General features: G+C 46.1%; 1 protein-coding gene across 1 annotated transcript in view; it reads right to left on the bottom strand.

Moving 5' to 3' along the window:
• Window positions 1-25,431, bottom strand: part of CA12 (carbonic anhydrase 12) — a 1,353,512-nt gene extending 1,328,081 nt beyond the window's left edge. The window contains exon 1 of the mRNA XM_069624464.1: window positions 25,168-25,431. Within this exon, the coding sequence (XP_069480565.1) occupies window positions 25,168-25,237 (70 nt within the window). The 5' untranslated portion in view covers window positions 25,238-25,431. The remainder of the gene's footprint in view (window positions 1-25,167) is intronic.
• Between the last annotated feature and the right edge of the window lie 463 nt (window positions 25,432-25,894).

The following is a 25,894-nucleotide window of genomic DNA, read 5'->3' as shown; positions in this document are numbered from 1 at the left end:
CCATTGGAAGACCTATACAGTTGGACTGGGATCAGGGACCCACAGTAGCTTGTGGATGACCAAAAAGGCATTGTATGCTAAAGAAGGTCCTGGCAGGACATAATACCAGGCAAGCCCAAGTGTGTGAAGTGAATGTGAACAGGAACCTGGCAAAAATAGTATAGCAGGTGTGTATGCGAGTCTGGGACCCACACCCAAAAATTCTATCAAGAACTATATGAGAGACCCTGGCAGGAGAGTATACCAGGTGTTTTATGAGACAGAATCCCAAGGAAGAGACATCCCCCTCAGGATTTTTTAATTACATTGAATGTGAAAAGGACCTGGGGAAGGGAGTAATTTCCAATGGAGTAAATTGCAACACCAAGAGAAGGGGAAGTTATCCTCTTGGGCTACAATGAACTTGGTTATTCTTTTGAACTTTTGTTTTGGTGGAGAGAAACTTGGGAAAGGGGGGTCATTCCCTGGGACAGAACTTTTGTTGGATGTACACCTTTTTGTTGAACTTTTGCGCACTTTTCAAACCAGAGATATTACCCTTAGCGTTACTTGTAGAGTGTGAGGGCTAGGATAGGGTTTCCAACACAAGACATTTTTGATTCGACATCATGACACAGGACATGCCCTTAGTTTTGGTTGCGGTAGGGAAATACCTCCTAGATTAGGAACAGGGAGGAATTGTACAACCCCTTTATTAATAAATATTATTTAATAGACATTTATGACAAACACCACGAGTTACCTTTGTCGGTGTCCCATTCCTGGCTCCACACAAAAGCCAAAGAAACTGTCCAATACTACTTTGTGTCCTTCCCTTAGCGACATCCACAAGAATGGTGATCCCTTGGTGTTTATGGTTATAATTTGCACATTTGCTGTGCGTTTGCTATTGGAGGAATTGAATCTGATCTAGGTTTTATACTTGTGTATTACATAAGCATTGTAAAGGGTCACTACAATTGTGTAATTTTCAATGTAGGAGAATTGGAATGTTCTGTTGTGTTTATATGAAGTCTGTCGCAATAAAGCAAGGATAATGAATTATACTGAAAAGGGACATTCAAAGGAGGACTGTTACAAGTGCACAGCATTGAGAACAGGATACCACCACTGCAGTGCTAACAAAAATCTAACCCACAAAGCATAGGACAACTCCACAGCAATACTGTAAAGTGAGCCTCATTGCAGGACTAAAACAAGTACACCTCACAGGAGAGAATACAACTATTCATTTGCAGAAAGAGGACCATCAGTTAAGGAGGAGCACTGGACGAACACTTAAACTGTACTGAATGGCGATCCTCAGTGAAAGACAAAAGTAACTTTACCCAAATAAAGACATCACCACTGCAATACCAGAAGGCAACACTTTCTGCAAGCCTGCGAAAAGTACACATCATGCAGAACACCATAACCGAGGCAGTGTAATGGTGTGTGAAAAATGCTAGCCAGAATAACATGGCGTCGATGCGCAGCCATTTTTTGAACACTCACCTTCCATCACAGTAATAAAGTCTGTGTTTTCGCGGGCCTCACAGAATGAGCAAGTAGCAGCGAAAATAGAGCAAGGTCATATAAATATTATTCGAGTGGACTTATGCGGAGAATAGTTATTGTATTGTCCATTGAATGACGAGTACAGAAAGGGAGTCGGAGCACACTACAGGTGCATAAGGGGTCTGAGAATGAATGCGAGAGGGGCGCTGGGTTTTTCCACCCTCTGTCCCTTCGACTTGTGATCTGCTCTTCGGCCGAGAGAAGAACGCAATTGAGAAGGGCAGGTAAATGCCCCTATAAAGGAGAGACCATTGTATGGAGAAAGTTAGTTTAAATCTGGACCCCTGGGTGATGGTCGCTGAAAGGGAGGACGCACCGCTTCAGGCCCCCTTAGACGCAGTAATAGAGAGAGAGAGATGGCTAGTTCTAGGCTATTTGTTTTATAATCTTATATGATTTAAGTGTGTTCTTTCTGCTAGTCCGAGTCCAATTACTTGTTTTTGCCGAGGAGGCACAAGTGTTAGTGCTTTCCCTACAGGGCCAAACAGATGCAAAACAGGCATGGAAAAGGGACAGTGACTGCAAGACTGGAACATGTACACTCACACAAGATACACATGCACGCTGAAAGGGAACCCTCACTTTAAGGCTGGCATATACATCTCACAGGACAGGATGCCACAACAGTAATATGAAAAGGACACCCACTTCGCAGTGGAGCCTAACGCAACCCATACAGTTTTCCATCACTCAATACTGAAAGGTGAGGCACAGTGCAGGACTGAAACAATAGCACCTCACACAGAAAAAAAATACTACTGTGGTACTCCCAGGTGGCAATGACTGAGGGCCAATAGTAAATCAAATGAATAATGTGACCTTCACTGCATGACACAAGTGCACTGTACAGAAGGACACAACAAACCTCATTATACAAGCACCTACCAATGCCCGTTGTGTATGCTACATGGGCCATTAACATATCAATGCTAAAATATTACCCTGAATCAACTGTCCCTCACATGACAGTATATGTCAAATGCAACACTGAAAAGTGCCCAGGCATGTGTGCTTCTCTTAGGGCACCACTTGTTTGCGGGATATTCCTTGAACCACGTTTCTTGGGGTAGCACAGAGGTAAGGTTCTCCACAGACCCAAGAAGGTTTCTGTAATGAAATACAGGTGCATTGATCAGCCATGATTCTGAACTAGCAGCACCAGAAGTAAGTGCTCAGTCTTTGGAGTTGTGGTTGGTGCTCACCAAAGATGCTTGGTTCTTGGTTCCCATGACGTCAGTGGGCTCCATAGCAGGATTCCAATGTTGGGGAGACCCCAGAGAAGGATTGAAGACTCATCCTTGGAATGACAACGGATAGGAGCTAGCGATCTGAGTCCTTAAATTGTGGGTTTGACAGAAGATGTTTCCCAGATTTGGGGGGGGGGGGTGGAGGGATGAAACCAGGGTGCTTTTAGACATCCCTAGATGACAAAACACACCATCGTAGACAAGGGCTAAAGAGCATCAACTTCTGCCTGATGCCCACAGTTTGACACAACACAAGAAGTAGTGATTTGAGATTCTATTCTTTTCTTCTACATATACAGCGTCCTACAGCTCACTAAGTCTAGCCTACCTATCAAAAAGTCTAACTATCCCTCAATTTTCCTAGTTGGCGCTGATGTGCCACCTATCTAGAACAATGGATAGAGAAGAGACAGACTCAACTAACTCACTACTTCCTGTATCAAAAACAAGACACTAAAGAGGGACTTTTTACTTTTAATGCCTCCCTCTTTGGTGTAAAGAATAAAAATGTTGAGCAGTTAACTGCTTGCTTCATTAAATGATTTTTCACCCAGGCTCTCAATCAGTCTGAGTGTCTCGGGGTGGAGTGGTAAGGGAATCACCCTCACCTAGTCTGGTTTCAGCAGAATTAGCTTTAGTCTGGCCACTTCTTCAGGACTGGAGCCCAACAATGTGGTTGGGATCGCTTCAGGAAAAGGGTTGGGGGGGGGGGGGGGTTTAAATTTAATTTTAATTTATTTTGCATTTTGGTTTTTCTTAGTTGCGTAGTTGTTTTTCCTAGTTGCATATTTATAACACGCTTAAATACCCAGAGGTTTCTAAGCGCGGACCCGGGGATCGAACCTGTGTTGCTTTGTGTCGTCTTGCTTCCAAGGCGAGCACGTTGCCGCTGAGCTATCCTCCCGGGATGCCAAAGCCTCCATTTTCTATCGAGAGGCCTTTTTTTCTGTTATTTCAACCACTGTGATAAAATGCTCATGGTTTTCTAGGGTGTCCAGGAGATGATTCGCAAAGTCAATTTGTACAGAATCTACCAATCTACCAGTGGTTTCTTTTGTGCGCCACTCAGATGTCTTCTTTTTGCTTTAATTTGTTCTTTGTATCTTCTTTTTAGCAGGTTCTCCATTCCATACGCCCATTGTCCTGGTCTCCATGGTGCCCCCCCCCCCCATGTCATTTACCAATCAACACTTCTCCCTTCTGCTGACAATCTGCGGACGACTTCCCCCCCCCCTCCGAGCCTAGATGACAGCTATAAAATCCAGCAGTCACAGTCATCTGCAGCAAAGGGGCTCCTGCTTCATGATGCTGGTGCAGACCTTCATTCCCTGTTCTCAAGCAGCAGGATACCCATTTAGGAGAGTTTGTGTTCCAGCAGCAAGACAAGGCTAGTGGGTAAGCAGTCTTATCCACACAGGATGCTTGGTGCGACCTCAGCTCCCCATCACATGCAATCTACATTTAAACAACAGATGCATAACCAAGCACTCAGGGAGGGGGCTCCAAACAAAAAGGACCAATCCGAAATCTCCACAGACAGACATGTCCCAATCAGAAATTATTCAGGCTGCTACAGTCCCTGCTCAGGGAGACAAACATACTCTGGCTTATATGAGAAGATGAAAAAAATGTTTTTTAAAAAAAGTGTCAACCACAAGCATCCTCCTGCTCCCGTCTCCCTTGTGACTGGTAATAGTCGGATCCAAGCAAACACATACCTGAAGAGTTGCTAACTGTTTCAACTCCACCAGACCACTTTGCATAAGAAACACCACTGTTATTTCATAAACATTTTTAAAAAAGTCTATTTAGATTACAATCATTCTGGGTTAGTTCATATTTGGACTACAATGTTGTACCATAGAGTTTTTCATACTCCTGTCCATTTTTATGGAGGTTCGAATGAGTGTTAGAGCCTCTTATACACAAAGTGGGGTCTTCACAAGGGAAAAGAAAGGAATCACATCAACTGCTATTGCCTAGATCTGAGGAAACAAAACTTGTGTTTTTTCGCTATCTCTTTGAGAGTTCTATGTGGTCTCTGTGTTCCTTGACAGTCTTCCTTTAGATGCCTGGCACCATCACTGGAAGGTGCTAACTGGTTCTCACCTTTCTTTTAGCTTTGAATAAGAAAATGGATAAACAAAAGTGTTGTCGACGCACTGCATTTCGGCCTCTTAAGTGGAGATAACCACATCCATACAGTGGTCTTCTCTTTTGATAAAACCAGGCCTTCGTCAGAACATTAAAGATGTTTTATCTAGATATTTAATCTTCTAACCCCATACTTCCCAATCTGATTCAATGAACCGGACAGGGACACGTAACCAAGTATGATGCGTCACAAATGCGCGTTCTATGTTGATGCCTCAAGAGAGCGGGTACAGATGAATCAGTCAACCATAGATGAATTCCCACACTAAGAGGTGCAGATTAAGGCTGTTTGCCTAGACATTTAATCGGCTCATACTGTGGTTGGAAACAGTTTTGAAATCGAGCCGTGGATCGTCCTCGTTCCACCTTTGCATTCAGAGGTGGACTGATTCATCTATACCCCCTCTTTTGAGGCATCAACATAGAACGCACATTCTTGGCGCATCATACTTGGTTACCTGTCCGGTTCATTGAATCAGATAGTGAAGTATGGGGTTAGAGGATTAAATATATAAGACTAAGAGCCCAAAACGCAGTGCATCGACAACATTGTTTATCCATTTTCTTATTCAAAGCTAAAAGAAAGGTGAGAACCAGTTAGCACCTTCCAGTGATGGTGCTGGGCATCTAAAGGAACAGGCTTTCAAGGAACACAGACAGATACCGGCTTTCCTTCCCTGCTCTGTATACTATATGACGATAACAAGTGCCTAAGAGGGGTTCCAAGAGGGTCACTCCATACCCCCCCCCTTTCCCCCGTGTCTGGAAGGAGAAACATAGGCACATAGGTTGGGCTGGCAAATCAACTCTGATCCAACCCTTGTGGCATAACACACACCTCCCCGAAATTTAGAGGATGGGACACTGGAACCTGGGTGAGGAAAGGGATATCCACACTGGCAGATGTCATACATGAGGGGCGACTGATAGATGAAACCCTGGCAACGAAATACAGATTGCTATCCATGGACCGATTTAGATATACACAGTTTACACATGCTATCAACGCACAATTCCTGTGCATTACCAACATACCCGCCTGCTCCCCCCCCTTAAGACAAATGTCCTCCCGGACCGCATTCCCTCTAATGTACCTCCACCCTCTACCAAGCAATCAACTCCTTTGGAACTAAGGAACTCACTGGCCTCAGAGGGAAATGGGAACAAGACCTGGGTGCATTGGAAGCTGAAGAATGGGTAGAGGCACTGATGTCTCCCCGAGAAATAGGCATCTATGCCAAGCTTAGACTGATCCAGCTGTGAATACTGCACAGGTCATATTGCTCCAGAACAATGATGACTAGAGGGGTGGGGGTGGGCTGTTAGGCACAACCGAATCCTGTGCAGTTCCCTTAGGGAGCATTACAGAAGATTAAGACTACAGGTATATGCAATAAATCCCCTTTGGTATCAATCTGTACCACAAGGATTTAGTTGGTAGCTGTGGCTGAACAGTCTGACTTATCTCAAGAGGGAGATGAGCAGTATTCAGGGTTTACACAATAGGACTACAATACTATGTAACAAGTAAACACTGACCAAAGCTTTGTATCAAAAAGTATATATATATTTTAACACACTCCTAAATTCACATACAAATCACTATCATTAAAGTAAGTTAAAACAGTCAAGAAAAGTATACACAACTCCCTATTTAAAATTGTACACAAGTTTCAGCCAGAGTGAAAACTGAGCAAAACGGACAGTGTAAACTGAGCAGAAATGGCACATTTCTTCAGAGGGGGAAAGGACAAGTCATACAGGGTTAGCCTCCTAAAACACACCAGCAACACTTCCCAATCATATTGTGAACAAGTTAGGCAAGGTAGTACTGTAGCATAAGCAATACTTTGTGAAAACCAAGCAAAATGGCACTTCAACAATATAGAAAGGGGAAGAAAAGGTAAGAGTTTCAGGTGCACCAACACATAGCAATCTAGAGAAGACAGTTGTAACGGATTTAGCCAGAGTCAACAGGCCTGTGCCAGAGTCAGTGGTACAAGGCCAAGTGCCAGGATCAACCAGTTCTAGTAGCTGCAGTCAAGTCTTTGTTTAACGAGTTGAAAAGGCGGTTACAGATGTACAAAGATAATGTTAGACGAAAGGGGTGGCCAACCCAGAACATAAGTAAAGGATTTAAAACACCTTTAGCAGTACCCAACGAAACGGAGGCCTGGCAGAACAATGTACCTTGAAAAGTGGAAGAGGCTCCTGCGGTGGCAGTAGTTCCTGGCAGTTTGGGTGATCCAGCAGAGGAGAGAGGCTCTTGTCATGGAGGAAGATTCGAGTTACTGCACTGCCCAGGGATGAAGCCAGCCATGGTGCTGCCAAAACGAAATAAAAAAGGTACGCTCCTTAAAAATCACGGTCGTGGTGGACGGGTGCCTGGCTATGCGGGCTCCTAGTGCTGAGCACTGGCGATTCAATCAAGGCAGGTCCTGGAAGGCGATTGGCAAATTGGTTGGCCCCACCTGCTCAAGGGAAGAAGACTCTTGCTGGTGTAGATCTTCTCAAGTCGTTGGAGAAAAGTGGCGAGATCTGCAGCAGTGAGATGTGCAGCAGGGCTTCACCAGTGGTTCAGTCGTTGAAGAGGTCTTCCGCTTCTCTCCTCTTTGGGTTTCTTAGTTCCAGTGGCGACGTCTTGTCCTCCAGTCCTCACTTTTATGCAGAAAAACCCCCATTCATACAGCCTAGCTGTCACTCACACAGTCGGGTGGCTATCCCGACGGGATAACCCCTCCCAGCCTAATACGGCAGAGTGCGACTTGGGTTGCCTAGGTATCCCTGTCCAGGGTGCCTATTCCCCTTCCCACACATCCAGTCTACCCCAGACTCAGTGGTGCCGAGAGGAGGGCTTCTGTGCAGAAGCCCGCCAAAAGGATCCCCAACCTGGGTTAGGATTTCAGAGAAAGAAATATTATCAAAGATCTGGCAATAAAAACCTACTGGAGTAAAGTTAATATTAAAATAAACCGGCGGTATGTTAGAGGCTGTCAGTAAAAGTGGTAGCTTCTGGGAAAATCCCATAGGGAAATATTCGTGGTCGAACATTTACGGTAGTAACCACTGCCACCAGCCAGAAACTTTGGAGAGAGGGACTGGACGGTACCCTCTCGAAAACGAACACGAGGGAAAAACCATTAACCCTTTCTAGTACTTCCATAGTAAGATGGGTTGTACTGGTTTTGTTCATATCTATTGAATAGCAAAGGCAATGGGGACTTTACATGCCCTGGGAGACAATAGTCAGTCCCAGGGTATGGAGTCTATGTTTGGGGGTCACTATGGGTGCTGTGTAACACACATGTTAAAAAGAGGATTCCTATGAGGGTGAGAAAAACCCCATAAGCACAAAAGATAGCCTAAAACACACATCAGCAATCTGTCCAAGAGTGGAAAAAAATAATAAATAAAAGAGTCTCTCTTAGCAGGAGAAAAAAATAAACCGTTCAAATCCAGCACAGCTGCTGGGGGACTATAGGAAAGGGAAATTAGCCTTAGAAGAGAACTCTCCCTAACAGGGGCCGAGGACATTGAATGTCTCCGATGTATAAGAGCAGAGGGCACCTTCTTCCACATGATCTGGGAACGTGGGAAGAAATTTTGGACGTGTCTCACTGGTCTCTCCAGATTAATGGATTCCCCGATTCCAAGAGACCCCAAATTGATGTTGTGTGTGTGGGGAGAAACTGATATTCACCAAATACGAAAAAGCATTCCTTGGAGTGGCACTAGGGGTGGGAAAGAGGCTAACAGATGCCACCTGGGGCTCTGCAAACAAGATAAGCATAGACCGATGGGCCAACTAAATGAGTAGGTGTGCCTCCCTGGAGCAACGCATCTACTCCACAAGGGGGTGTCCCCAGAAATTTCAGAAAGAAATAGGGGAAATGGAAAGAACATGGAATCCAGAATACCGTGAATGCACTGACATAACGGGACTATCGCCGTGTGTCTGAGAACTTCAGTGCTCCAATCCTGACATTCATTGTCAAATGCTTATTCTGTTTTCAGCAACCCCGCTGACTGTGCTCCTTATGCTAATGTATACTCATATTGTTTGATAAAATGCATCAAAAGTGCTTTTTTAAAAAAAAATAAAAACAGAGACAAACATAGAACTCTCAAATAGAAAGCGTAAAACACAACTGTGGAGTGTTTGCACTCACAAGCAGTTTTGTTTCCTCAGATCTAGGCCATAGGAGTAGATGTGATTTTCCCTTGTAAACCCTTGTGAGGACACCACTCTGTATAAGAGGCTCTAGCACTCACTTGAACCTCGACACGAGTTTGACAAACTTTATGGTAAAACATTGTAGTCCAAATAAAAACTAACCCAGGACGATTGTAATTATGTGTAATGTAAATTGATTTTCAATGTTTATAAAATACTATGTATAGGCAGCCACAGGAACTATGATATACTGAATAAAATATGTTTTTCCTATAAGAAACAGTGGTGTTTCTTATGCAAAGTGATGTGGTGGAGTTGAAACAGTTAGCAACTCTTCAGGTGCGTGTTTGCTTGGATCCGACTATTACCAGTCACAGGAGCAGGAGGAAGCTTGTGGTTCACACTCTTTTTTTTCCCCTCATAGTAAAAGTAGCACAGGCTCCTCGAAAACAAAAAAAAAACAAAAAAATTAGGTACAACATTTTTTTTTAATACATATATGGCCACTTACACACAGACACACACACATACATACACCTCAATGAGGGCAAAGACAACCTTTATTTTAGGTACCTGCAGGATTAAGTCAAAAAGGACACCAGGTACACAAATTGTTCCACCTACTGGAGGCACTTTTTCGCAAGTGACAGCTGCCACTTGTCTAGTCACATGACTAATAGATCCATCCACCATGAGACCATATGGGGGTAACGTTGGGGGTACCCCTGGCAAGACTCTTAAGGCACAGAAACAAAATACAGAGCCACTCTCCCAGAGGCCTTAGATTAGGCCTGAAGGAAAAGGGGAGTCCTAAGTCAAAGAATCCAGCAAAAGTAGAGCATCCTCAAAATTAGGCAAATGGACCCCAGTTGAATTATATCCTAACCCTTCACCACTGATTCTGTAAGAAAGACCAGTGTGCCTCGCCCAGCGTAGGGCACCACCACTGCACTGGAGTGTAAACCCACTGCTCACCTGACAGAAATGTGCCTAGTACAGGCCACTGCAACTCAAGGAATGACTAACACAATTGGGCATCAAACAGGAATAAAGAACGGACTCCAACATGAAAACAGTCCACTTAGGGCATCACCACTGCAATGATTTCTCACCGATCAAGGTGAATTATACTCAGACTGTGTTAGGAAAGATTTCGTAATTGTAGGTAATTTTCCTTCCATGTGGCAACCCCTAAACTTTTTGCTGTTGTTTTTCACCTTGTTCTTGACTTTGCCAGAGAAGTGCAGCCTTCTGCCGCACTCCTCTGGGCTTTCGCTCCTTTCTTACGGGGAAACTGACATGCCCTTAAGACAGTCAGTACCGGGGAACGCTGTTTCCCATAGTTTCTTTTATCATGTTGCGGCTTTCGTGCAACATGACACAAGAGGGCACTGTAAGCTAAATTACAGCTCTCTTGGGTCTCTAGCCTTCTACAGGCCCTAGATACTCGTTTAGGATGGTATCTGATCGGTGCAAGTGATTCAGGGACAGGAATGGTGGCAGCGATCGTTTCTTGTGTTTTGAGCTCCTTTTGGCGTTCTAAGCGCGTTTCTTGAACTTAGCCCAAAATGGTGGCCTGGCTCCCAAAATGGCCAGACCACGAGGCTCCTTTGTCCTGTCCGCTGACCGTCTTGCTCCCTTCACCTTCCCCAGATCGAGCCGACCCGGGGCCTTCCTTATTTGGGCATGTACTTTCCCCGAAACACGGATGCTTTTGCGGGCTTCTACATGTCTTGTGTGTGCCTCCAGGATGTGGGCTGGGATGTCTGGTCCCAATACACATCCTGAGTGCCAGAGAGTCTAGGGTGGTGTGAATGCCTGGGACCACCGTGGTCCGTGATTGGTCCACGAATGGTCTGAGTGTTGATGAGTGGATCTCCCATTGGGTCCCCTCCGTTTTGGCGCGAAGGGAACCGTGGATAAGAGGGGGCTGGAAACACCACTACCATGTCGATCTCCTGAGTTCTCACGAACGAAGGGATACAGGAGCCAAGTATCCTGCAACCAAGAGGCTGGACCGAGGAATCGCTGGTGACCCGCTGAAGGACTTCTCCTCTGCACTGCTGTCGCCTTGTGAAACCCTTGTCACCTTTGATCGAACCAGAAGGCCTGCACTGGTACTTCGACCCTTGGAATAGCAGGAACAGCTATTCTCGGCATCTTCACCATCTCCTGCCAGTAAGCCTTCGGAAGCGTCTCTGGGCCATCCAGCTGACTGACCAGCTTACACGGGAGTCTTGCTCTGTAACCGACGCCAGGTTGTGTAGTATTTCGAGTCCTTGTCACTCTCAGACGCTTCGTACACTTGGCGTTCCCAGGTCTGAAGTGAGTAGTGTACATTTGGCTCAGATACACACGGCCGCTCCTTTGCCCTGCTGTGGTAACAAACTGTGCGGGTTTCTTCGATTGGGACGTCTTTTTACTCAACACGGCGACGAGGCGTTCCCTGCTCTTCTGAACCCGCCAGCTGCTGAAACTGACGTGGAGAAGCCTGGGTCTGCTTGCATCGGGGACCGGTGAGTAGCATAGCTAGGATCTGGTCGCCCTCCTGCAGGAGCCCATTGCTTTTCCCCGCTGTGTCAAACAGCACCCTTTTCCGTAGTCGCGCTCTGCTTCTGCCCACTGTGGAGGCTGCGCTTGAGTCGCGGAACTTGTTCTTTTTTGTGCACTAAACTGAACTGCCTGATTTCCCTTGAAGGGCTTCTCCTTTTGCCCGTTGGCACCAGCGCGTGCAGGTACTTTTGAGCACAAGGCTCCACTCTTCGCAGGGCTCGGACTTCCATCTAGTTAGGTGCCTCTGAAGGCGAACTGGGTCTAAGCATTATTTCGCACTGCCTGTCTTCCTTCCCTTTTAGGTGGACTACCCATTTCGTGCATCTAACGCTTGAGACTGTCGTATTTGTATATATATTGTGTTGATATGGTATGTGTTGGTTTACTATCGTTATATTGTGATTTTCTCGTTACGGTCATTGTTTTAAAGGCCTTGGAATAAATGTGTATATATTTTTAATATAACACCTGTTTGGAGTAATTTGTAAGTGGCCTTGCTTTGTGTGCTCATTGCGGGCTTTCAGTCACCCTCACCCCTCTTGAGACCTAGTCTTGACCGCCGCGATCGCTACCTTGATTGGTCTGGCTCGTCCAGAGGTTACCCTGTTCCAAGTAATTAGGTTGGCCTTCTGAACTTCTGCGCCACCAGGACAGAGTTCAGAAATCCGTCTTAACAGACTGCTCATTGACCCTCAGCCCGATTCGATCCGTTTTCATCCATGCTGCCACCACAAGGCTAAGCTTCTTTAGGAGGCTTCTGTGTGTGGAATAATATTCAAGTCTTTAGCGAAACCTAACATTTATTATGATTGGATGGAGTGAGTGCAAATTTGATTGAAAAAAAAAAAATAAACTACTCTTGCGCTGTTCGTCGCACAATGGGAGTTTCTAAAAGGATCTCTGCGCCTCCCTATCCACGCCCACCCCTCCCTCACCAGGTACACCCACAGAATGTGTCATCCCCCCATAGTGCCCTTCGGCTATCTGGGGGACATCCCCAGAACCCCCGTCACTCTTCCATGCGCTCTGAACGCTCATTTGCAGCTGCTTCCAGGATTGCCCAAAGGTCGTTGCATGTGTGAAGCAATTGTGCAATCATGACAACACATTCTTATTTTAACATTTGAGACGGCCGTTGTGAATCTGCATGCTATATGAGCTGGTTGCCTTGGGCTATAGGGAGACAATGCCAATTCACATAGTTTCACCAGGGTTGATTGCCCCCTGTTAGGGAGAATTCTCCCTTTAGGCTGAATTTCCTAACCTAGTGAGTCCCCCAGCAGCTTTGCTGGATTTCTGGAGTTTATTTTTTTCTCCTGCCAAGAGTGAGACTCTTTTTCTCCCACTCTTGGACATGATTTATGGTGTTCCTTTGACTGTTAATGTGTTTTATGGGCTCCTTTACTCCATAGGGTCTCATGTGTTTTTAGTATGTGTGTTACACAGCACCTTCTGTCTGTACAGTAACACAGGGGTGTCATAGTGACACCCCACCATAGACTCCATACCCTGGGACGGACTACTGTCTCCCAGGGCATGTAAAGTCACCATTGGCTTTAATAGTCCCAAATTATGAACAGAAACCAGTACAAACCATCATATTGTGGACGTACTGGTCGGGGCAATTAGATTGCCCCGGGGTCTGTTAGTCGAGGGGGCATGTCTCCATCCCCCCTGATCGAGTTTTGGCTGGTGGCAGTGGATACTACTTTTTATATTCGACTGCGAATATATCCCTATGGGATTTTCCCATTGTTCGAGGCTACCAACTTTAATTATTTAATTCTTATAGCCTCGAACATACCGCCGGTTTATTTATTTAATATTAATTTGCCGGTTGGTATTTTTTGCCAGACTCGATTCTTGAATGGCGTTTGTGTTCTCTTCTGTGACTCCAACCCAAGTCAAGCCCTTTGTTCCACTTTTTTGGCGGGCTTCTCCACAGAAGCCTCCAAAAGTGGTGCCACTCTGTCTGGGTACCACAGGGGGTGTGGGAGGGGGTTTAGGCACCCTGGACTGAGTTACCTTGGTAACTCAAGTCGCACTCTTGTGTGATTGGCCCAAGTTTAGCATGTTTGAGTGACAGCTAGGCAGAGTGAATGGGGGTGTGCTGCATAAAAGCAGGGCTTTGGGGAATGGAACTTCAGAACTCGCCACAGGACCTGAGAATCCAACGAGGGAGAAGCTGAGCCACCTACCACGATGACACCACCGGTGGAGCCCTGCTGAACCGACTCACCACTTCCCGACGACAGAAGATCTCCCGGCTGGAGAGGCTTCTTCCCCTGACTGGTGGGCACAACCAGTTTACCTTCTTCTCTTCGCACCCCAGACCGGCTTGAGGTCGAATTGCCCCTGCCAAGCACCCCGGCAACCGGCTAGCCACTTACCACTGGACCGCGAGTAAAAAGACCGCTCCTTTTACCTGAGAACTCCGCGGCTGGTTTCTTCCCTGGCAGTGCAACGGACTCCTGTTTCCTCCCCGACGAGATCCTCTCTTCCCCCAGACGAAGCACCAACTTGCATCCGCTGCCAGGAACAACTGCCCCCGCTGGAGTATTCTCACCACTTTAAGATACCATGTCCGCCAGGCCTCCCTTTCTAAAGATTGCTACAAGGTAATAATAACCCCTTAAGTTTCTGGACTGGGCTGGCCTCCTTGACCCTCTAACTGGTCCCTTTCTTTGGTCCAACTCCTTTTTGAACCTTTACAAGACTCTTGTGCACTGCAACCGTGTGACCTTGGACACATTTCGTTTTGAGTGGACTCTAAACTCACGGTGTTACTTTGCCTTCCTTTCCTGTTGTGTTCGTGAAAAAGTGTTGGGATCTGTTTCAATTTATTCTCTGCTTTTCTCTCCCTTTTAAAAACGAATTATTAGAGTGCCATCTACGTTAAGCGCTCACCGCTGTCTGAAAATAAGTGGGGCTTTACTTAAGACTTGTCTAATATTCTTCTAAGGGAGTGTATATCTTTTAGTGACCGTGTTTTTGAATTGCTTACTATTAGTGCCTGTGTGTTTTTCTAGATGTGGTTTTAAATAAATAATTATATCTCTTTTACACCAAGCCCTGGTCAGTGTTTACTTGTTCTACTGTGTTCTTTTGACCTATTGTGAATACTCTGTATACTGCCTAACTCTTCTTGAGGGAAGTTTGACTGCTCAGCCACAGCTCCCAAGTGAATCTGTGTGGTACAGACTGCTACCACGTGGGTTTACTGCCAAACACCTGTAGTCCTAAATCTTTTGCAGTAGTCCCAGAGGGAACTGCACAGGTTTCTGCCTAACACCCCCGCTAGAGGGAGCTGTTGCCTCACGATATATAGTGCTCCTACTATGTGAATGAAAACCTACACTTTCCAGACCCTCCAAAATATTGCAGCAAATTTGCTACATAAAAAGAACATTTTGCAGCACTAAATTGCACGTATTGTGGCATTTTTCCCTGATTAAGAGGACCCAAAAAAATTCTGCATTAAGTGCAATTTTGTGCTGCAAAGCATGCAATTTTTTAGGCTGCAAAATATTTCATGCCCCAATATCTTGGAGGATCTGACTTTGGCCTGCGTACACAGGCTTCTACACTTTTTATAATCCGACTACAGCGGTGAAATGTTCATTAAATCAAATCTACGATTTATGTACAGCATACGGATTGCAATAGCATGTTTGCTGAAGTGAGTTAGGTTTACTTAATGAGAGGATAGGCGAACTCTCCAACAAGTAATTTCATGAGAAGAAGTGTCTAAATTATAATATACCAATATTTTAACCTGAAGGGAGGTTATGTGGAGGGAGATGGCATGACGCACCTATACAATCTTTAGGTGGAATTAACATTGGCGACAGACCATATACTAGAGATTCCTTAGGAAGTGGGGCAGACATGAACAAATAAAGTTATTAAATAAAAACACTATGTGGGGTGCCCCGAAATGGACCCGAACCCAGAATCTCAATCCTTAAAGAGATACTAAAGTGGGGGTGGGTTTTAAAGGCAGCCTCTTGATCAAGTGAACTGGAGGGCCAGGTTAGGCCTAAGGTGTGCAGAAAGGATATATGGAAACATGATTCTCTAACAAAAAGGCCAGCAGTTTATTCTCAACTACAAAAACATGAAAGCGCCGTCTTCAAACAGGCCATGGAAATGTGGGCCTAAAAGCAGTGCATTAAAAACACAAAGCTGGCGGCCAAATTGAAATTCATTCACCATGGGCCTTCCAGGCAAGTTAAAACACACAAGCCTGCTTTTCAACAAGTGACTGGTGCTGAAGTGTAACATAGCAAATATATAGCGGATATAAACATGAACATTGACGGCATGATGCAAGATATTAAAAGGCCTCATACGAAGAGCAAATGCGGCAGATTCAAGTATTTGTTATTCAGAGCATAGAAGGCTTGTGTGAGTGTAAAGACTCTGCCCCTGAACATTAAAACAGTGACCCCCACCCCCAATCACAGGCACTGCTAAGACGCTCCATTTGAAAGAAAATTGCTTTGCAGTGTCAGGGACAAAGAAGAGCAGTAGTCATGCATGACCAGGCCATTTATTGGTGTGCTAGGTCAACAGAAAGACTGCCATTAAATGCTTTGAAAAGTATACGTATTTTAATAATGGTCAGCTCAGAGATACTGATCACAGGCTTGTTATAGGGGGAATCCCCCCCCCATACACCGCCTCCCCCGAGCATGAAGGTGGGGCCATCTCAGTGATCGAAGCGAGTAGGAACTGTGTGTTAGGGAGAATTCTCATTCAATGGCTAATTTCCCTTACCTAGTGAGTCCCTCAGCAACTTTGCTGGATTTCTGGAGTTTATTTTTCCACTTGGTAAGAGTGTACCCCTTCTTCCCACTCTTGTATTTTGCCATGTGTATTTCATCTGTTTGTCATCAGTAGCCCCCTTCTTGTGTGTGTTACACAGCACCTTCAGTGCAGTGACACAGGGTTGTCGTTCAGACTTCCCACCGACTCCATTTCTAAGGCTGACTTACTGTCCCCCAGAAAAGGGTAAAGTTGCCATTAACTTTACTTCGTCATTTAACCACAGATCCAGTACACCCCATCTTACATGGAGTACTGGAAAGGGTTAATCCTTAGCCCTTTTTATCTGTACCTCAGAGCATTGTTTTGCTCTTTTAACATTTAGACTTGGCTGGTGGCAGTGGTATCTACCCCAACTTTTCTATTTCTACCGCGATTATACTATATAAACGTGGTATTGTTTTAGGCTATTATATTAGCCTCGAACTTAAACCCGCTTGACCAAATACTTTTTCTTTTGGCTCCGGTCGGGTTTATTCGACATTTCTTTTTGTTAAAGTCATTCTTGCATTTTACTTGCGCGGCAAACCAGGTTTGCCTTCTTTGTTCACTGTCTTTTGGCAGGCTTCTGCCAAGAAGCCCTCCTCTATGCGCCTGGGTGTCTAGGTGGGCTGAATGCGAGGAAGGGGTGTAGACACCCCCTGCACAGGTTATCCTAGGAAACCCAAGTCTCATTTTGCCATGATTGGCTGAGGTGGTTGTCCGGGGCCGGACAACCCCCCTGCTGCATGATTGACAGCCAGGCTGTGTGAATTGGGGGGGGGATTTTCGCATAAAAGGCAGGTCTCTTGGGCTAGAAGTCAGAGTCGCCACTGGAACTACAAGGAACCAAAGAGAAGCGGAGAAGAAGTCGACTGCTGCAACTATCCCATCCCGGTGAAGCCATGCTGCAGTCCTGAGCTATCTACCGTTCAACGACCAGAGAAGATCCAGTCCTGAGTCTTCTTCCCTTGAGCTTGGTGGGGATAACCAGCTCATCTTCTACAGCCAGAGGATCCTCTTCGTGGTCGAAATCGCTGCACACTGCTGTAGTGGTCCGGATAGCCAGCTGAAGAGCCTCTCCTGTTTTTAAGGAGCGCACCCATTATTCACTGTCGCTGCTGCCTGCTTCATCCCTGTGTGGTGCAGACCCCTCCAGACGTCCTCCATCGTATCGAAGCTCCAGGAATCTTGGGTCTGCAGGAAACTACCAGCAACTGCCGTGGCACCAGCTTCTTCATTGCATAAGGTACTGTGTTCTGCTCGAGGAATTTGGGTGAATCCCTTTTCTTCGCCTCCAAGGCTTGCCCTTGTCTTCCCTCCTTCTCATAATGTTTGCTTCCTCTGTTGACAACATCTATGTACTCCTGGCTACGTTGACTCGTGAAATATCCAACTGTGTGATGCTCGACAACAGGAACCCGGTTCCACTTAACACTGGCTCTGGTCTATTGACTTTTGAATTTCTGTCTAAGAGTGTTCTCTGGTTCAGTCAGCCTTGACAAAAGTATTGCCCATGATTTTTGCCCCCAACTCTCTCTGGGTATCTCAGGCGCTAAGTGTGTTTTTGCCCCAGTAACATTTCTTGCCGCGGATGCGCGTTTCTTTAGTAAGGCTGAACTGTCAAAAAGTGATCGCAAGTGTATTCCCGGTAACGTCTTTTGTTTCACAACACCGGTCTGCTAAAACAGAGGGTACTTACCTTGAAGAACAAAGTACAAAGTGAATTGGTTAGTTGTAGTGTATTTTACGTGTGGTTTTTGAATTAATAGAAGTGTCGTGTTTATAACAAATGGTTTAAAATAAATGTACTTCTATTTTTTACCTGAAACCTTGAGTCAGTGTTTGCTTGAGTCACAGTAATTGTGGTCCCTTTGTGTAATCTCTGCTACTGCTCATATACTCTTGAGATAAGCCTGGCTGCTCCGCTACTGCTACCACTTTAACATAGTAGTACAGGCTTGTACCAAAGGTAAAACTTGTATTGCCACCTGTAGTCTTAATTGTGTGTAGTGGTCCCTAAGGGCACTGCATAGGATTCTGCCTAACACAGTGTTCCACTACTTTTATTTTGTTCTGTTTAATATTCCTCTATTTTTTATGACCACATTATATAGAGGATTTGTCCATTTGTGTCCCTGTGCAAAGTTGTAATAGGAGCCTTAGTCACTCAGACTATTGCAATGCCCCGGCCACAACACCATGTCACATGTTGTACTATGCTTCTGCCTACCCTCTCCCCTGCCGAGACCACAGTTCCACTACTTTTTTCAGTACACCACTGGGCCATTTGCTGTGCCCTTCAAGATAAGCAGAACCATAGCATGATCTTTGACCTTACAAGAATGCAAATGGTGGTTATGGCAGAATACCAACAAAGGAAGCTGGCAGCCAGACCACTAATTAAGGCTTGAAGATATAATGTGAAAATTGAAACATGCACATGATTATTTTGTCAAAGAGTTGTATTAAGTATAATATATTGTTGGTTTTCTCAGGAACCGCAAGTCGTAGAACGATGATACCCTAGACATCATTGAAAGCCAATGAACAGTTCTTCCTAGCAACACCGCTCCAACAATGAATTTGGGAACAAATGTATAACCCAAAATGGGATGGTAACTCCCCAGAAAATGTCAGTCAAAAGTCGATGCTTCTGAGAGGTGACAGCTTAATAAATGAGATGTCTGTATAGGAGCATGTGTTGAAAACTGTTATACAAGTTTAGTAAAAAACATTTGCACAAACATTGTGCGGAGATGGGACACGTTTGCTTGGAACCAGGATGGGCAGATCATTTTAGTCATGTAAATATTATTACATTTACTATAACTTCACAATAATTTGTGGGGACATTGAAAGTGCACAAATTAAAATTTTTAAAAAGTAAATACATCTGGGTGGACTGATGCCCAAATGTGGTCTTGGTAAACTGAAGGGACCAATCAGAGAAAAGAGGCCAGCCGCTAGATATGGGGATGGAAAATAGTTGACTAATGAAAATGTATAGCCAATAAGCTGGCATATGATAATTTAGACATTTTTATGGGTGTGATTAGGGGAAAGTGACACAAAGGAGTGAAGGTGGGGGGGGGGGGACCTGTCTATGAAATTTAGTAATGAAGAAGCCGTCTGATATTAATTGGATTGGATCTGCTGATTCAATTACTGGAGTAAACCAGGAGTAAGTAGAGGCTCTAATCTTTGACCAGGAGAGGCTGCCCGAGTACATGTGGCCATGAGATGATCTGGTGGGCCCTGATGATCTGCTGTCCTTTCCTATGCGCAGACCCAGAGATCACTCTGCAGGTTAATTTGGAAATTCAAACTAAGTCTTGTGGGGACCCGCTTGGGTTCATACATTACCCTTAATTAGTGGCTGGGGGCTGGCAGTAGACCCTTAACAATTGTATTAAACAATAATTTCCCATATTTCCTAATTACACCGAGTAATCTTGTTGACGTTGGTAACTGTTAAGACGGATTTCTGAACTCTGTCCTGGAGGCGCAGAGGTTCAGAAGGCCAACCTGGTTTCTTGGAACAGGGTAAGCTCTGGACAAGCCGGACCAATCAGGGTAGCGATCGCGGTGGTCAAGACTAGGTCTCATGAGGGGTGAGGGTGACTGAAAGCCCGCAATGAGCACACAAAGCAAGGACACTTACAAATTACTCCAAACAGGTGTTATATTAAAAATATATACACATTTATTACAAGGCCTTTGTAACATTGACCGTGGCGAGAAATCACAATAAAACTCCAGTAAACCAACACATACCAAACCAATACAATATATATACATATACAAACGAGTCTAACGAGTTAGACGCACGAAATGTGTAGACCACCTAGATGGGGAGGAAAACAGGCAGTGCGAATAATAATTAGACCCAGTCCGCCTTCAGAGGCACCTAACTAAAAGGAAGTCCAAGCCCTACGAAGAGTGGAGCCTTGTGCTCAAAAGTACCTGCACACGCTGGTGCCAACGGGCAAAAAGGAGAGTCTCTTCGAGGGAATCAGGCAGTTTAGTTCGGTGAACAAATGAAGATGAACAGAGCTCCTCTACTCAAGCGCAGTCTCCACTGCGGGCAGAAGCAGAGCGCGAGTACGGAAAGGCGTGCTGTTAGACACAGCGGGGAAAAGCTATGGGCTCCTGCAGGAGGGCGACCAGTTCCTAGCGATGCTACTCACCGGTCCCCGATGCAAGCAGACCCAGGCTTCTCCGCGTCAGTTTCAGTGCTGGCAGGTTCAGATAGGAGCAGGGGATGTCTCGTCGTCGTCGTGTAGATTCCGCAGCAGCAGAAGTTGAGTTGAGGGCGTCCCAAACACAGTGAACCCGCACAGTTTGTTACCACAGCAGGGCAACGGAGCGGCCGTGTGTATTTCAGCCAAATGTACACTACTCACTTCAGACCTGGGAATGCCAAGTGTACGAATCGTGTGAGAGTGACAAGGACTCGTAATACAACACCACCTGACGGCGGTTACAGAGCAAGACTCCTGGGTAGGCTGGTCAGTCTGCTGGATGGCCCAGAGACACTTCCGAAGGCTTACGTGCAGGAGATGGTGAAGATGCCGAGAATAGTTGTTCCCACTATTCCAAGGGGTCGAAGTACCAGTACAGGCCTTCTGGTTCGATCAGAGGTAGAAAGGGTTTCACCAAGCGACAGCAGTGCAGAGGAGCAGTCCTTCAGCGGGTCACCAGCGATTCCTCGGTTCAACCTTGTGGTTGCAGGATACTTGTCTCCTGTATTCCTTTGTTCGTGAGAACTCAGGAGATCGACATGGTAGTGGCGTTTCCAGCCCCCTCTTATCCACGGTTCCCTTCGTGCCAAAACGGAGGGACCCAATCGGAGATCCGCTCATAAAACACTCACACCATCTGTGGACCTCATCACGGACCACGGGGGTCCAAGGCATTCACACCACCCTAGACTCTCTGGCGCCCAGGATGTGTAGTGGGACCAGACATCCCAGCCCACATCCTGGAGGCACACACCAGGCATGTAGAAGCCCGCAACAGCATCTGTGTTTCGCGGGAAAGTACATGCCCAAATAAGGAAGGCCCCGGGTCGGCTCGACCTGGGGGGAGGTGAAGGGGGCAAGACGGTCAGCGGACAGTACAAAGCTTCGTGGTCTGGCCATTTTGGGAGCCAGGCCACCATTTTGGGCTAAGCGCGAGAAACGCGCTTAAAACACCAAAAGGAGCTCAAAAACACAAGAAACGATCGCTGCCACCAATCCCGTCTGTGATTCACTTGTACCGTTCATTTGCAATCCAAAGAGAGTATTTAGGGCCTGTAGAAGACTAGAGACCCAAGAGAGCAGTAAGTTAGCTTACAGTGCCCTCTTGTGCCATGTTGGGCGAGAGCTGCAACATGATAAAGAAACTACGGAAAACAGCGTTTCCCGGTACTGACTGTCTTAAGGGCATGTCAGTTTCCCCCTAAGAATGGAGCGAAAGCCCAGAGGAGTGCGGCAGAAGGCTGCACTTCTCTGGCAAAGTCTAGATCATGGTGAAAACAACAGCAAAAAGTTTAGTGGTTGTCACATGGAAGGAAAAATTACCCACAATTAAGAAATCTTTCCTAACAGTAACCAACAACCTTGCATCCAGTGTGAATAATAAATAACTATGGCCTATAAAGTAATTGGGTTTCCTATTCTTTTCGCCAATCCCAAACTGCCCAAAAAAATAATTTTAAAAGTGCATAAAAACGAAAATCGCTACTGCTCCTCATTGCATAGACCCTGCTTAAAATAAAGAGGGTACCAAATGATCAACTGTGTGTGTTGGGGGGTGAATAGTGTCTTCCCAAAATTAAACATATGGAAGTAATCGTAAAAAACATCTCTGCAGAACGTTGGAAAGTGCTTCTTGAGTGAAGTGAGATTTTGCATTGCAGAGTGGTGATGAAAAGGGTCTCAAAAATAAGGAAACGTGTTTGCTTTAAAACTTTTGTGCTCCAACATTGGTATAATTGACAAGCGAGCATAGAGATAAAAACCAGGGGCACTCCGTGTGTTGAAAATCAGGTAATATTGAATTGTATTCTATTCAACTGCATAAAGTCAGGTTTTAACGTGTTGCATCCTTTTGGCATTCAAGGATGCATGCGTGATAAAAGTATTGAAATTGTTCATTTGACCTGTATTCAAAAGCAAAAACGCACATGTACTGGTATTGCATCTTTGTTTTGATGCCACAGAGAATGTGGCGTGGGAGTAGTTTGTATTGATCTTTCCATAATAATTAATAAAAATATATTCTTTCTGTGCACCGGCCGGCTTTTGACTTAACATTGCTAAGGGGGGCGGGGGGGGTAGGGGGGAAGGGGAGATTAATTTGTTGTAGATTGGTTACAGACAGGGCTAGATACAATGTCAAGTCTATTTGTGTGGGGGGGTGGAGCGGGTACTCCCCACATTAACAGCGATCCCATAAATAGATCTCACAGATAGTAAAGTGCCTGGAGCCCAGAGAGAACAGGCTCCAGAAAGGGGGAACAACACCCAACACCCGGAGCCCTGAGGGAGGAGAGTCCTGCAAAGAAGCCCATGCAGAGGGAGCCCGCTCATTTCAGCACCACAGCGGGAGCACACACAGCTGCGGTGGGTCTCGCTAACAGGAGCGCAGCAGACTCCTTCGGGAGCAGCTCAAGCAAACAAACAGAGTCCCCAAACGTCCTGGGAGACAGGCTTCGTGTCTTCGCGCCATATCCTCTACAAAATAGCGAATACCCCACCTTTAGGAAAATTCTAGATATTTTTCAGAGATTCTCTGATAAAGGCTGACCGCAGACCAGGTTACACTTTCAGCGAGCCTGTTCTCTTTTGTTAGAGGGTGACTACGTATACATACGGATCACTTAATGATGCAAGAGGATCACACTGGACAAGAAGAAGAAAAAAAAAAAAAGAAAAAAAAATACACTAAAATGGGCGGGGGGGGCATGAAAGTGATAGGGTGGTATACAAGGGAGGAAACTGCATAACGAAGCAATGGTAGAGAAAGAAAAAAAGACTGGTACAAAGCAGAGGAAGGGGTAGAACATGTCAGTCCCCCAATAGTGTTCTAGGCGAGCCAGTATCTGTGTGTATCAACTTCAATAAACCCAAAACTCCTGCAAAAGGGCTCAGACTATAGAAATTGATACCTAAAAACTAGCTGGAAATAAAACCCTAACTCTGATGTACTCATTTACGACCCGTTAATCTAGTTTATTTTGGGGCGTAGTTATTCTTGGTCACAATTGCTGCGCTCAGCCTTTGAAATATTCGTGGAAGGTCTACTGCTCCTTTTCTTGGGTTTGGAAAACATGTTCACTCCAACAGATTGAGCAGACTAATAATTCGGTTAGCACCTTTGAAGAGCAGAGGAAATGGGTCATAAAGGATGGGACAGCGCCGTGGACCACTGGGCTGCGGAGATGAAAGCACGCAGGCTCACCTGAATGCTCCTGTACAGCGACCGCTACTCCGCACCCTCTGACTCCATCCAGCTGGTGGCGCTGTAATGCCAAGGGATAGTGCGAAGTGGCAAGGCCGCCAGTACACCCTCTTTAGGCACCGTCTTTTCACCGCGGGCCGGTTCGGCACAGCCACCTTTCTGGCGCGAGGGACGTTTGGACGTGGCTGACATTGCAGTCACGTCTAAACTCCCTCACGCCAAATTCTAAGCATTATTCTTTGCAAATGCAGCACATTTACAGGTAATGTGCCTATTAACGTGTTGCATCTGCAAAGAATGATGTGTGGTACTTCCCAACAGAGGCACACCTGGACACTCACATGCCCCCCCCCACCCTTGTTTCGCAGGATATGGACAACATGAATATGGATCTTTTGCACAGAGCGGGGGGGGGGGGCGGTGCGGAGGTCTCCAACCATGGTGTGTACTCCCTGATGGGGAAGCCCACCTGGGGCTGAGAGGGGTATGCACTCGTAAAGGGGGGGGGGGGGTTGAAGAGCAGCTCAGTGGTGGAGTGCAGGGGCCATGGGGTCACCAGGTCACAGTGTGCCTGGCTCGCGCCCTCGTGCTGGGGGTGGTCTCTGCTATAATAACACATGCTACCACTGTCTAACATAATGCACACCGTGTTGACTTGGGAAAGATAAAAGGTTGAGCCTGCTCTTTGGTGCATTACAGTGGCACCATTAAGCGCTCAACTAACTGAGCTACTGCCAGCCGCAGAGAATGAACAGTGTAGAGTCAGACAGCAACATCTATTTCCCACGCTCCTAGACGCCCTTCAACTTTGGTATGCGCTATCTAAATACCATCTAGACGTGGCCACTGCTACATGCACTAATGCGCAATGCACCCGGCCATTGCTGCATGGAATAATGCGCACTGCACGCGGCCACTGCTGCCTGCTCCGAACTGGCAGTGCCAAATCGTCCTGCTCTGCAAGTCCGCACCTCACTCGCAAGCGCTGCGAGAGCATAAATATGCGCACTTTTGGATTTACACATCATTTGTGTGTAGATCACGTATGTGACCTACGGGTCTCCAAAGTTCCCGTGATACGGCGTAGATGTCACTTTCGTCCAAACATGTACTCGGGATTTATCTCAAGAGGCACCGCACTTACCGATGGAACAGGGGAGACTGGGGTGTGTACTTGGCCATAGCAGTCGCATTCTTTCAGACAAGAGCCACTCAATGAAGGCTTACCTTTATATGGCGCCGGCAGTGTGCACTGCACCCAGAGGAGCAACAAGAGAGACGTAGGTGGGTGCCTCATCTCCAGGGGGCCAATTGGGAGACCCGCTAAACTTGTAAGGGCTTGGGCCTGTGCGAGGAAGGGTCCACACTTGGGGGAGAGGGGAGTTCTCTTCGGATCACTCTTCTCTCCCCTTGCTATTCGACGAAATTGGGCACCTGCAGACTGTTAGTCGTGAGCACAATGAACCAAGCGTGCGTAGCCGCTTCCAGCGTGAAGCACGAAGCCTCCGGAGGCTTATTATACTGCTTGGCGTCGGGTTCTGCCCCGTGATGTCACTAATGGCCGTGGAGCCTCCCAGCAGCAAGGACCAGACCAGACTGGGAGTGGAGTGAGCACCAAGCTGCGATATGAGAAGGGGAGGACGCGGGAGTTTTCGCGTGGGACGATTATCAAACCGCAACAAAACGTGGGGAAAGGCGCATAGATGAATATTGTCCCAGAGAGCTTGCTTGTCATACCGAAAAACTGAAGTCTGCCTTCCTTTTTTATTGATACACACGGGAGAACATTATATTTTTTGTGGCGTTTACTGACATTGATGCACAGTATCTGTAGATTAGGAATGCACAAGAAAACAATAGCGTAGTAAAAGCGGATTCATATACTATTATGGACCGACGTCACGGCCTTTTTCAATTCCAACAGGTGCGAACACCTTCGGCGGCCCCCGTGTTT

This window comes from Ambystoma mexicanum, chromosome 11 (genome assembly GCF_040938575.1).
Source record: "Ambystoma mexicanum isolate Mex_15411 chromosome 11, UKY_AmexF1_1, whole genome shotgun sequence".
In the NCBI taxonomy this organism is placed as follows: Eukaryota; Metazoa; Chordata; class Amphibia; order Caudata; family Ambystomatidae; genus Ambystoma; species Ambystoma mexicanum.
The sequence above is the reverse complement of the archived record's forward strand: the minus strand, read 5'-3'. Positions and strand labels throughout refer to the sequence as shown.